At 40.9% G+C, this 12,720-nt stretch overlaps 1 protein-coding gene across 1 annotated transcript in view; it reads right to left on the bottom strand.

The window, feature by feature from the left end:
* Positions 1-12,720, bottom strand: part of SPAG17 (sperm associated antigen 17) — a 184,697-nt gene that overhangs the window by 49,902 nt on the left and 122,075 nt on the right. The window contains exons 26-28 of the mRNA XM_036273222.1: positions 6,520-6,637; positions 3,115-3,293; positions 497-656 (exon numbers count right to left, since the gene is read on the bottom strand). Of these exons, the coding sequence (XP_036129115.1) occupies positions 497-656; positions 3,115-3,293; positions 6,520-6,637 (457 nt within the window). The remainder of the gene's footprint in view (positions 1-496; positions 657-3,114; positions 3,294-6,519; positions 6,638-12,720) is intronic.

The raw sequence follows: 12,720 nt of genomic DNA, 5'->3' as shown, positions 1-12,720 counted from the left end.
CTTGACATTGATATGCTCAACCAACCCTAAACCAGCAGCCCAGGCACTACAGGTAATGCTGTCTGAGAGATAATGATGTAAGAATATGTCCTCATTTCTTACTACGAGTAAGAAGCAATTCATGAAACAGTATGGAATGCTATGATTCCAATTAAAATTCATATATATATGAATATAGTCACAAAAATGAGAAGTATAATACTAATGATATTGAGGATCTCTTAAAAAATTTTTTTTATTGATTTTAGAGAGAGAGGAAGGGAGTTAGGGAGGGAGAGAGATAGAAACATCGATGAGAGAGAACATCAATTGGCCGCCTCCTGCATGCCCCCCACTGGGGATCAGGCCCACAACCTGGGCCTGCGCCTTGACCAGGAACTGAATCCTGGTGCATGGGTCTGATGCTCAACCACTGAGCCAACTGGCCAGGCTGATATTGAAGATTTATTAAGCACTCGATCTATTATATCCATCATAGAGAGGCTTTAGTTATTACCTTTCTTTGTGATGACAACATCCGATGGTAAGATCTCTGATTTTTGCTGAGAAACTGAGTCCATCAACTCTGCACTGTGAGGACCTGTTGACATCTCGGCAGGCGGACACATGGGCCCTGAATCGGGACTGCTGCTCACGGCGCCATCTGCAAAGAGAACCTGAAGGAAACGCGAGTCCAGAGTTCTCAGGAGCCAGGAGGAGGCTGGTTAACACTCACACTGTGTCAAACTGGAATAGCTTAAACATAATCCACAGAAATGCTATTTGCAGACTTCCAGACTCAACGTGATAAAGCGTCGGACAGACAGGTCCATCTGGAGCTCGGAGACAATAGCTTAATAACCAGCACAGAAAATCACTTTGTTTTTCGTTACCTTCTAGGCTATTTGTTTTCCTTCATTTCCTATCTTTTATTAGATTGACTTTTTGGTTGTTGTTAATCCTCAACCGAGGATATTTTTCCCCATTGTTTTTTAGAGAGAGTGGAAGGGAGGAAAGTAGGGGTAGGGAGAGAGAGAGAAACATTGATGTGAGAGAGACACGTTAATTGGTCACCTCCCACACGTACCCTGACCAGGGCTGGATATTGAATGTGCAACCCAGGTACATGCCCCCTTGATCAGGAATCAAACTCAAGACCTTTAGGTGCTTGGGCCAGCGCTCTAACCACTGAGCAACACTAGCCAGGGCCAGATTGACTTTTTATGTTTCTCCCTTATTCACCCTTCCCCTACATAATTGAAAAATTATCCACCATTTAAATTTTTCTACTGACTACATTTAAAACTTTATCACATATTTAAGTGTTTAGTTTCTGTCGGTATCTATCTAGTGTGTACAGTATGGAGGAGCGCCAATGATACATGCTCTATCCAGTATCAGTATTTACAGTCTCCCGAAGACAGGGTTGCTAACAAGAAGTCCATCTTACTTCTGTTACAGGTGACTGGTTTCCTCAGGAAGCTTTGGGATTGTCTATCTATGTGGCCCTAAAATTGCACTATGGCATATCTACATAATCTTTTAACAATTTGTATCAATCTTGATTGGCCCCTAGTTGTCCTTTTTAATCTAAAGTATTTTTTTCAGCTCTGGGAAAATGTACTATATTATTTCTTTCATTATTTTTCCCTTCAATGCCACTATTTTCTTCTTCTGGAAATCCACATAGCTTCCTTTTCGGTGTCTTTTAATTTTCCAGTCCTTCATGATCCACCTCCCCCATTTTTCACAATTATTATTTTTAATATCTAAGAACTCTTGATTTTTTTCCATCGCAACTTTTTTTTATTGATTGATTTTAGAGAAAGAGGAAGGGGGGAGGGAGAGAGGGAGATAGACAGAGAGACAGACAGACAGAGACATCAATGTGTTGTTCCACTTATTTATGTATTCATTATGTATGTGCCCGGACCAGGGATCAACCCCACAACCTTGGCACACCAGGATGACACTCCAACCAACTGAGCTACCCAGCCAGGGCCCATGGCAACCTTTAAGAATTGTTTTTCTTTTCTTCTTTTTTTTTTTTTACCCAGTCGGTGTGTCGGTGTGGCTCAGTGGTTGAGCATCGACCCATGCACCAAGAGGTCACTGATTCAGTTCATGGTCAGGGCACATGCCCAGGTTGTGGGCCTGATCCCCAGTGGGGGACATGCAAGAGGCAGCCAATCGACGATCTCTCTCATCCATGTTTCTATCTCTCTCCCTCTCCCTTCTTCTCTCTCTAAAAAATCAATAAAGAAAAAAAAAGATTTGAGAAAGTTGGTAAAAAGGAAATTGTTATTTTTATGGACTGGAACCTCTCAAATGCCTGCCTATATTACTTTTACTCAGTTCCAAGTGTTCTTTTAGATTAACTATTTACTCTTATTTTTAGATGTCATTTATTAAGTTACTGAATCTTGTACTTTACGTTCACGGGCTTGGTCTTTCTCCAGAGTTGTTGACTCCTGGCACATGGTCCTATTGTTCACTGAGAACCCCTTTCACTCCTTGGTGCACTGTCTGGTCAGAGGGCCCCTTCCCTGCTGTCTGGGGGGGGGGTGGGGGGGAGCAGGGCGCTTGGTTTCTGGTTCCCACCCTCCAGATGGCAGTGATTTCTCAGCCCAGAGCTCCATTTGTGAGATGTCTGTGTTAGAACTCCCATTTTCAACATTTTGCTGCAGGTTTTTTGTGTTTTTTAAAAAAATATGTTTCAAACTTGGGTTTGGTTCTCCATCATTTGGATTTCATCTGATTTTTTAGGAATTCTCCCAGTCTTCTGGTCCATTGGTGACACATTTTGTTGTTCTCTAGTATTGTTGTGAATTTATTATTTAAAAGTATTTTTCTCTTATTTTAAGGTACTTTGAGAGGGAGAGGAGGTAAACACTGTGTTCAGGCTGTAATCTTGGATCATGTGTAGAACAATACATTTATTTGTACCCTGGATGGCACAGATAGTGTGTTTTCTTTTAACTATATTATCTTTTATTATTTGTCATTTTCAAGTGTCATTCCATTTTCAAATGAGTTGTTTCTCTTTTCTATGTCACAATACTGTTCCTTATCCATAGCTTGTCTGTATGTTACTTTGCAGCAGGAAAGAATAATTTATGTCACATATTCTCGTACCTGTGCAGACCCATCCAACATGTACTTGACCACAGTGCCTTGGCTGGTGATGACTCTCGACGCCTCCTGCTCCACTGGCGGCATCACTGTTTTGTAGACCTCATAGTGCTTCACCCTCTGCGGGTAGCTCTGCCGGACCATGATGTCCCAGGTGGGTTCCTCATCCACACCACATTTATCTTAGAGAGAAAAGAAGGCTTACTGTGAGCGGGGCAATGCTGTGTGGCTGGGGTTTATCTTCTTGCTCTGCACTTATTTCACTCTTTTGTCCACACACAGGAATGGGGCAGTGGCCTCATATGGCAGATGGGCCCGAGTACTGTTCTTTGCTGCCTTTGTTACAGCGAAAGGCAGCATGTAAGGTCATCTACAAGTACTGCATCGGTACCTCCTCTGGGTATAAGCCTCTCTCTCTAATGAAGTCCAGGGAGTCTCAGGGCGAGATCAGGATCGAAGCAGAGTGTGCTGTCTTAGCGCCCCCTTTCTGCCCGCTGTGGGTAAGCTCTCGCCTCGGGTGCTCACCATGCTCCCCTGGCGAGCCCGGAGCCCCAGGGAAAGGCACTCACTCGGCTTGCCCTTCCTAAATCATCCATCATCCTTCAAAGCTAACGGAATCCCCTCATCTCTAACCAAGTCCAGATTTCTCTCAGGGTGCTCCTCTTACAGCTGGCAATCGAGGAGAAAGGCACGTATCACATTCAAGAGAAAGGACTATTATTGAGAGTTAACTCCTGGCACACAGGAGCTCCTAGGCTTCTGTTAATTGAGTGATTTCCTCTTCTCAATCTGTCAAGTGGTTTATTAACATGTAGTGGTGGCATTTCAAGAACTCTATCAGGCTGGTGGTAAAATATTCTGGAATGAGGGCCCTTCATGATACCTCTCAAGTGACAGAAGTAAAAATAATGGTAAAATAATAAACATTTAATGAGATAGTTCTATGTGTTAAATGCTTTGTGTATATATTTTATTCAGCCCAGCTCAACAACCTGTTAAAGTAGGCACTTTAACTTTCCAGAGTTCTTAGAGGGAAAAATGGAGTCCTACAAGGGCTATAACTTCTCCAAGGTCACTGGGCTTAACCATTTTCTTATGCTGTAAAAACAGTCGCTGCTGTTTGTTGACCAAAACAAAAACCTAATATTGGACAATATGTTCCAGTTTAGAAAGTCTTTTCTCATTTAATACTTATAAGAAGTCTGCTTGGTACATGACATTATTCTATAAATGAAGAAATTCTGGTGGAGAGAGGTTATCACTTGTCCGAGGTCACCCAGTTAAGAACTCAAGTTCTTGGCCATTGTGGCTCAGTGGTTAGAGTGTTGGCTTGTGCACTGAAAGTCATGGGTTCAATTCCTGATCAAGGGCACATACCTGGGTTGCAGGTTCGATACTTGACAGGGCGCATGCGGGAGACAACCAGCCCATGTGTCTCTCTCACATTGATCTCTCTCTCTTTCTCTCTCTCCCTTCTACTCTCTCTGCAAATCAACTAAAAAAAATATCCTTGAGTGAGGATTCACAAAAAGGAGAACCGAAGTCTAATATCTCTATTTGTAGAGAACGTAACCTTCGCTCCCTATGCCCAAACTTACCCTGATGACGGTATTGCTACTTTGGCATTTATGTTGTATATATGTTCAGGCTTGAATTAGAACATTTATAATACATGAAAGATTTTTAAAAAATTATGTGTTTCTGACAAGAGTCATTAACTACAATGTCTACCTAGACATAAGGACGAAAATATCAAACTATATAATGAAACTAATAGAAAAGACAGGTGAAACAAGTATTAAGTTGGGATTTGGTAACAGGACCAAGTAAATAAGCAAACAAACACAATGTCCTTGAACTCGAAAACAATATCCTTCTGAGTACACTCAAAGCATCTTCCACTTGGAAAGACCTTTCATGCCCGTAGTCTTGGAAGCACACACAGTGGGTCCCCTCATGGAGAACCTGAACCACTGGGGATCCTTGGAAAGAGAAACAAGAGTCCGTGGTCTATTTTTAATAATTCATAAAACCTAATGAAAAGCAATACTGAGACAAAGAGATCAGCTACAGCATTTAGTTTCTTTTCATATGTCTGGCAAGTAAATATGACAAGTTATTTTAAATAGGCATATTCTTTTCCCTTGATAGATACCCCTCCCTCCCTCCCTCCCTCCCTCCCTCCCTCCCTCCCACCCTCCCTCCCTCCCTCCCTCCCTCCCTTCCTTCCTTCCTTCCTTCCTTCCTTCCTTCCTTCCTTCCTTCCTTCCTTCCTTCCTTCCTTCCTTTGTATATGCCCTTAGCGGGAACTGAACCTGGGACTCTCTAGTCCACAGGCCAACGCTCCAACCACTGAGCCAAACCAGTCAGGGCAATACACTGTTCAAATGCAGTGTACATAAAGGAATTCCAATAAAGATCTTTGGTTGTGAAAAAATCAGGATCCACTGATATAACGGTTACCAGGTGAAAAGATATGGTCCAGAGACGGTAAGTAATTGAAAGGGCTGCTTAGTTGGTTAGAACTCAAGTCCTGGTTCTGTGCTGGCGTTGTACCTGCTATTTCTACAACAATAGTGGGTCTGCACTCAAATAGTATTCAAATTAAATCACTCATGTAATGGCCCAACAGGTTAATTAAAGAAGTCCTACCTGTACTTATTTATTCATCTCAATAGGTTAGGAGTCATGTACAAAATCAATGCTGCCCTGGCCAGTTTGGCTCAGCGGTTAGGACGTCAGCCCGTGGACCAAAGAGTCTCAGGTTATATTCAAGTCAAGGGCTATACCCCAGTTGCGGTTCAGTCCCCAGCCCTGGCTGGGGTCGTGTGGGAGGCAAGCAATCTCTTTCTCTATTTCTCTCTTTCCCTCATACTCTATGAAGATAAGTGGAAAAATATCCTCAGGTGAGGATTAAAAAAATAAAAATAGAAAGACTATAATTATATATCGACACCTTGGAATAACACAGCTTTTCTTCACCCATTTAGCCTGCAGCCGTCTCCCGGTCCTTTGTTTGGACCAGATGAGCAGGGCAGGGCCACAGGGCCACATGGTAGTTCTAAGAGCACTGCTCTGCCCCGACTGGACCTAGAACGGAATTTCACTTCTGCCACCTGGGATGTCAGTGGCCTTGGGCGAGCTCCTGGACCTCTTGAAGCCTCAGTTTCTTTCTTTTGTAAAAGGAGATGATAAGGACTTAGCTTCTAGTAGCTGCATTTTGTCATATATGGTAAGTACTTAAATAGTGCTTAAAAAATGGCTATTATATTTACTAGCCTATTATTCCTTATCAACAACAAGTATGTTTAACTGGCAGGAAAATACCCAGTTTCAATGGTGATTGAAGTGTTTTCTACATGGCTTTTTGCCCCTCTGCCCCCCTCCCTCACCCCAGTTGGCACTCACCCACTGACTCCTGTCCAATGAAGGTCACCAGGAGCCCATTGGGGCAAGACACATTTAGGTTTTGGAAGCTGGGAACGAAAACAGCCTCTTGTAAAACAGGTTCTGGTTCTACTTCTTCCTGTAAATAATTTAACATGTGAATAATTGCTTGTCATTTTATAAGTGAGTTATTGATTTACTATGACCAAGCAAGAACTTGCTGAGTGCTTAGGGTATGACTTGCCCAGGACCCCTGGGCCCCACAAGGATAACGAGTCTCCACCCTTCGAGCGATGTATGTCCTGCTTGTAGAGGGGCACACAGACGTGTGAAACAGTTAAACGACAGTACTGAATGCTCGGTACGACTTTCCTCAGAAAAGGAAGCTATCAAAGTAATGACAATAATTAGGAAAAAGAATCATGGGGGAGCTGGGGCTAGAATTAGGGGAGGTGGAAGGGCAGACCAACCTCCCCACTATCTTCATTGTGCAATTCTCACCGTTAGAATTCCAGAGACATTATGCTCTTAGTATACGTGTCCTTATTATTCTATAATGAGCAAACATTGCTTTTGTATTAAATAAAAATAAAATAATAGATAATTAAAAAGTTATTTATAAGATTCCAAAATGGCGGCGGAGTGAACGGAGCTACACAGAACGTCTCCCAGGACCAAACAAATTACAACTAAAACACAGACAAATCGATGGGAAAAACCAACAGAAAAGCAGCTTGCGAGGACAATATAACCAGGGACACAGACTCCATCCCGGTAGGCTTGCGAAGGCGCGAGACGGGGCTGGGAGCCCACGGTCAGCAGCTCGGCAGAGGCCTTAGCTGTGACCTGCGCCCTCGGGTCACACTCCCAGGCGGCTCCACAGCGCAGCCGGGACAGAGGCTAAAACAGCCACAGCCACTCACCTTGGGCTCCGGCAGAGGGAGGGCAGACTGGACTGGAGCTGTGTCGGGACACTCGGGATTTGGAGGGCGCTCAGAGCTTTTGCTGAGTTGCAGTCACGCAGGACTGTGGCAATATTGCTCCTTCCAGGGCTCTGGGGAGAGGCAGGAGCCCCTCCCTCGGAGATCCAACCCCACGCTGTGGGCCACTGAATGCTAATTGAGGCTCACTAACAACCAGCATCTGCCCCAACCTCGGGAAATCCCCTTACCCCGAGCACCTGAGGGAGTTTTTCAATCAACTAACAACCCCAAACTCATCAAGTAACCTCGACTGCTAGCCTCCAGGCAAAAAGCTAGAGAATAACAGTACCATTCCCTGGGCTAGCAACTCTAACCAGGAAAGGAAGACTTGACAGTGGTGTTTAACATGGGTCCTTCCTCACTCATCTAAACCCAGGAGAGGGAGCCACAAACAGCAGAACACCAAAACCCACAGGGAAAACTTGGCAGGCTCCAAAGCGCACTGTGATAGCCAAAATGGTGAAACAAAGAAACAAAAGTCAAATGAAAGAACACGAGACCTCCACTGAAGATGAGATCAATGTGGAGCAGTTAGGCAAGTTCACAGAGCTAGAATTCACAGTCATGATCTTGAGGAAGCTCCACAGCATGAGTAAGGACATAGAAATGCTGAAAATAAACCAATTGGAAATTAAAAACCACCAAGAAGAGATCAAGAGTGACATATCAGAAATAAAGAACACTTTGGAAGGTCTAAAGAGCAGAGTAGAGGAAGCTGAGGACCGGATCAGTGAATTAGAAGACAGGGTAGAAAAAATCAATCAATCAGAAAACCAAAAGGAAAAAACAATTAAAAAACAGGAAGACAGCTTAAGAGAACTGTGGGACAACTGGAAACGTAATAATATTTGCATCATAGGAGTCCCCGAAGAAGAAGAAAATGAGCAAGAGTTAGAGAATATGTTTAAAGAAATAGTAACAGAAAACTTCCTTAAGTTGGTGAAGGAAGAAGGCATTCAAGTTCAAGAAGCACAGAGAGCTCCAAGTAAGAAGAACCCAAACAGGCCCACACCAAGACACATAGTAATTTAAATGCCAAAAATTAAAGACAAAGAGAGAATCCTAAAAGCAGCAAGAGATAAGCAAAAGGTTATCTACAAAGGAAACCCCATATGGCTCTCAGCTGACTTTTCAACAGACACACTACAGGCCAGAAGGGAATGGCATAAAGTAATCAAGGTTATGAAAAACAAGGATCTGAATCCAAGACGACCCAGCAAGGCTGTCATTCAAAATAGAAGGTCAAATAAAGAGCTTCCCAAACAAAAAAAGGCTAAGGGAATAAATTACCACCAAACCAGCACTACAAGAAATGTTAAAAGGACTGTTGTAATTAGTAAAAGAAATAGGAAGAAAAATATAACCAAACTAAACAAAAATGGCAATAATAAGCACATATCAACAATCACCTTAAATGTAAATGGACTGAATGCTCAGATAAAAAGACACAGAATAGCTGACTGGATAAGAAAGTATGACTCATCTATATGTTTCTACAAGAGACCCACCTCACAACAAAAGACTCACGTAGGTTGAAAGTGAAGGGATGGAAAAAAATTTTCCAAGCAAAAAGAAAGGAAAAAAAAGCTGGGGTAGCAATATTCATATCTGATTAAATAGATTTCAAAATGAAGACCATAACTAGAGACAAAAAAGGCCACTACATAATATTGAAAAGATCTATCCAACAGGAAGATATAACCTTGATAAACATATATTCATCCAATATGGGAGCACCAAAATATATTTAAAATCTTCTGGAGGACTTCCAAGGAGAAATCGACAGCAATACAATCATAGCAGGGGACTTCAACACCCCATTGACACCACTGGATAGATCATCTAGACAAAAAATTAGCAAGGAAATAAAGACTCTAAATGAAGCACTAGACCAAATGGATTTAATAGATATCTACAGAGAATTACACCCCAAAACTACAGAATTCAAATTCTTCTCAAGTGCACATGGGACATTCTCAAAGATAGACCACATGATAGGACACAAACTAAATCTCTACAAGTTCAAGAAGATTGAAATCATATCAAGCATCTTCTCAGATCACAATGGCATGAAACTAGAAGTCAATTGCAACAAGAACATGCAAAGACATTTGAACACATGGAGGCTAAATAGCATGTTATTAAACAATGAATAGGTTACCGAGGAAATCAAGGAAGAAATTAAAAACTTCCTGGAAACCAATGAAAATGAACACACAATACAAAAATCTGTGGGATGCAGCAAAAGCAGTTCTGAGAGGGAAGTTCATAGCACTACAGGCCTACCTCAAGAAACAAGAAAAATTTCTAATTAACTGTCTAACCTCACAACTTATAGAATTAGAAAGCAAACAAAAAGAAAACCCCAGAGCAAGTAGAAGGAAGGAAATAGTAAAGGTCAGAGCAGAAATAAATGACATAGACCATAAAAACAATTCAAAGGATCAATGAAACAAAGAGCTGGTTTTTTGAAAAGATAAACAAGGTTGATGGACCCTTAGCTAGACTCACCAGGAAACAAAGAGAGAGAACCAAATACACAAAATCATAAATGAAAGAGGAGAAGTAACAACTGACACCACAGAAATACAAAAGATCGTTAACAGCTACTATGAACAATTATATGGCAACAAATTCGAGAATCTAAGAAAAATGGACAAATTTCTAGAAACACACAGTTTCCCAAAACTGGACCGGGAAGGGATAGAAAACTTGAACAGACCAATAGCAACTAAGGAAATTGAAGAGGTAATCAAGATTCTTTTAGCAAACAAAAGCCCAGGCCCAGATGGCTTCACAGGGGAGTTTTACCGAACATTCAAAAAAGAACTAACACCCATTCTCTTCAAACTATTTCAAAAAATTCAAGAAGGAAGACTTCCAAACTCGTTTTATGAAGCCAGCATAATTCTAATTCTAAAATCAGAAACAGACACTACAAAGAAAGAAAACTACAGGCCAATATCTGTGATGAACATAGACGCCAAAATCCTGAACAAAATACTAGCAAATCGGATCCAGCAATACATCAAAAAAATTATTCATCATGACCAAGTGGGATTCATCCCAGGGATGCAAGGCTGGTACAATATTCACAAATCAATAAATGTGATACACCACATAAACAAAATGAAGTATAAAAACCACAGGATCATATCAATAAACTCTGAAAAAGCATTCGAGAAAATTCAGCATCCATTTCTGATAAAAATGCTCAGCAATATGGGAATAGAGGGATCATATCTCAACATAATAAAGGCCATATATGAAAGACCTACAGCCAACATCATATTCAATGGGCAGAAACTGAAAACATTTTCCTTAGGAACAGGAACAAGACAGGGATATCCACTTTCGCCACTCTTATTTAACATAGTACTGGAAGTCTTAGCCACAGCAATCAGGAAGAAAAAATAAAAGGGATCCAAATTAGGAAAGAGGAAGTGAAACTGTCATTATTTGCAGATGACATGATACTATACATAGAAAACCCTAAAGACTCCATCAAAAATTTCTCGACTTAATAAATGAATTTGGCAAAGTAGCAGGATACAAAATTAACGTCAACAAATCCACGGCATTCTTATGCACCAATGATGAACTCACAGAAAAAGAAACTGAAAAAACAATCCCATTTACCATCGCAGCAAAAAAATTAAGATACCTAGGAATAAACTTAACCAAAGAAGTAAAGGACCTATTTGCAGAAAACTACAGGACATTGAAAAAAGAAATAGAGGAAGATATAAAAAAGTGGAAGCACATACCTTGTTCATGGATTGGAAGAATTAACATCATTAAAATTTTCATATTACCCAAAGCAATCTATAGATTCAATGCAATCCCCATCAAAATACCAATGGTATACTTCACAGAACTAGAACAAATACTTCAAAAGTTCATGTGGAACTAAAAAAAACCCTGAATAGCCACAGCAATTTTGAAAAATAAGGACAAAGTAGGTAGGATCACAATACCAGATATCAGGTTATACTACAAAGTGACTGTCATCAAAACAGCCTGGTATTGGCACAAGAACAGGCATATAGACCAGTGGAACAGATTAGAGAACCCAGAAATGGTCCCAAGGCAATATGCTCAATTAATATTTGACAAAGGTGGCAAGAGCATACAGTGGAATAAAGACAGCCTCTTTAATAAAAGATGTTGGGAAAATTGGACAGCTACATGCAAAAAAATGAAACTAGACCATCAACTTACACCCTACACAAGAATAAACTCAAAATGGATAAAAGACTTAAATGTGACCCGTGAATCCATAAAAATTCTATAAGAAAATGTAGGCAACAAAATTTCAGACATACGCAGCAGAATTTTCACTGGTACATGACCTAAGGCAACAGAAACAAAGGAAAAAATGAACACATGGGACTACATCAAACTAAAGGGCTTCTGCACAGCAAAAGAAACAATCATCAAAATCAAAACAATCATCAAAATCAAAATCAAAACAATCATCAATCTCCCACTGTATGGGAGAACATCATTGCCAATGATACATCAGATAAGGTGTTAATTTCCAAAATATATAGAGTACTCATACAACTCAACAAAAGGAAGACAAAGAACCCAATTAAAAAATAAGCAGAGGAGCTGAATAGACACCTCTCCAAACAGGACATACAAATGGCCAAGGGACATGAAGAAATGCTCAATATCACTAATCATCAGAGAGATTCAAATTAAAACATCAATGAGGTATCACCTCACACCTGTCAGAATGGCCGCCATCAACAAATCATCAAACAACAAGTGTTGGCGAGGGTGTGAAGAAAAGGGGACTCTAGTGCACTGCTGGTGGGAATGCAGACTGGTGCGGCCACTATGGAAAACAATATGGTGTTACCTCAAAAAATTAAAAATTGAACTGCCATTTGACCCAGTGATCCCGCTTCTAGGAGTATACCCTAAGAAGCCTGAAATACCAATCAGAAAGAATATATGTACCCCCATGTTCATAGCAGCACTATTTACAATAGCTAAGATCTGGAAACAGCCCAAGTGTCCATCAGTAGATGAATGGATAAAAAAGCAGTGATACATATACACAATGGAGTACTATGCAGCTGTAAGAAAGAAAGATCTCTTATCCTTTGGACGACATGGAGGGACCTGGAAAGTATTATCCTAAGTGAAACAAGCGAAGCAGAAAAAGACAAATACCACATGATCTCACTTATATATGGAATATAATGAATATAATGGTCTGAGGAATAGG

The sequence above is a fragment of the Molossus molossus genome, unplaced genomic scaffold, assembly GCF_014108415.1.
Source record: "Molossus molossus isolate mMolMol1 unplaced genomic scaffold, mMolMol1.p scaffold_m16_p_20, whole genome shotgun sequence".
NCBI lineage: Eukaryota > Metazoa > Chordata > Mammalia > Chiroptera > Molossidae > Molossus > Molossus molossus.
The sequence above is the reverse complement of the archived record's forward strand: the minus strand, read 5'-3'. Positions and strand labels throughout refer to the sequence as shown.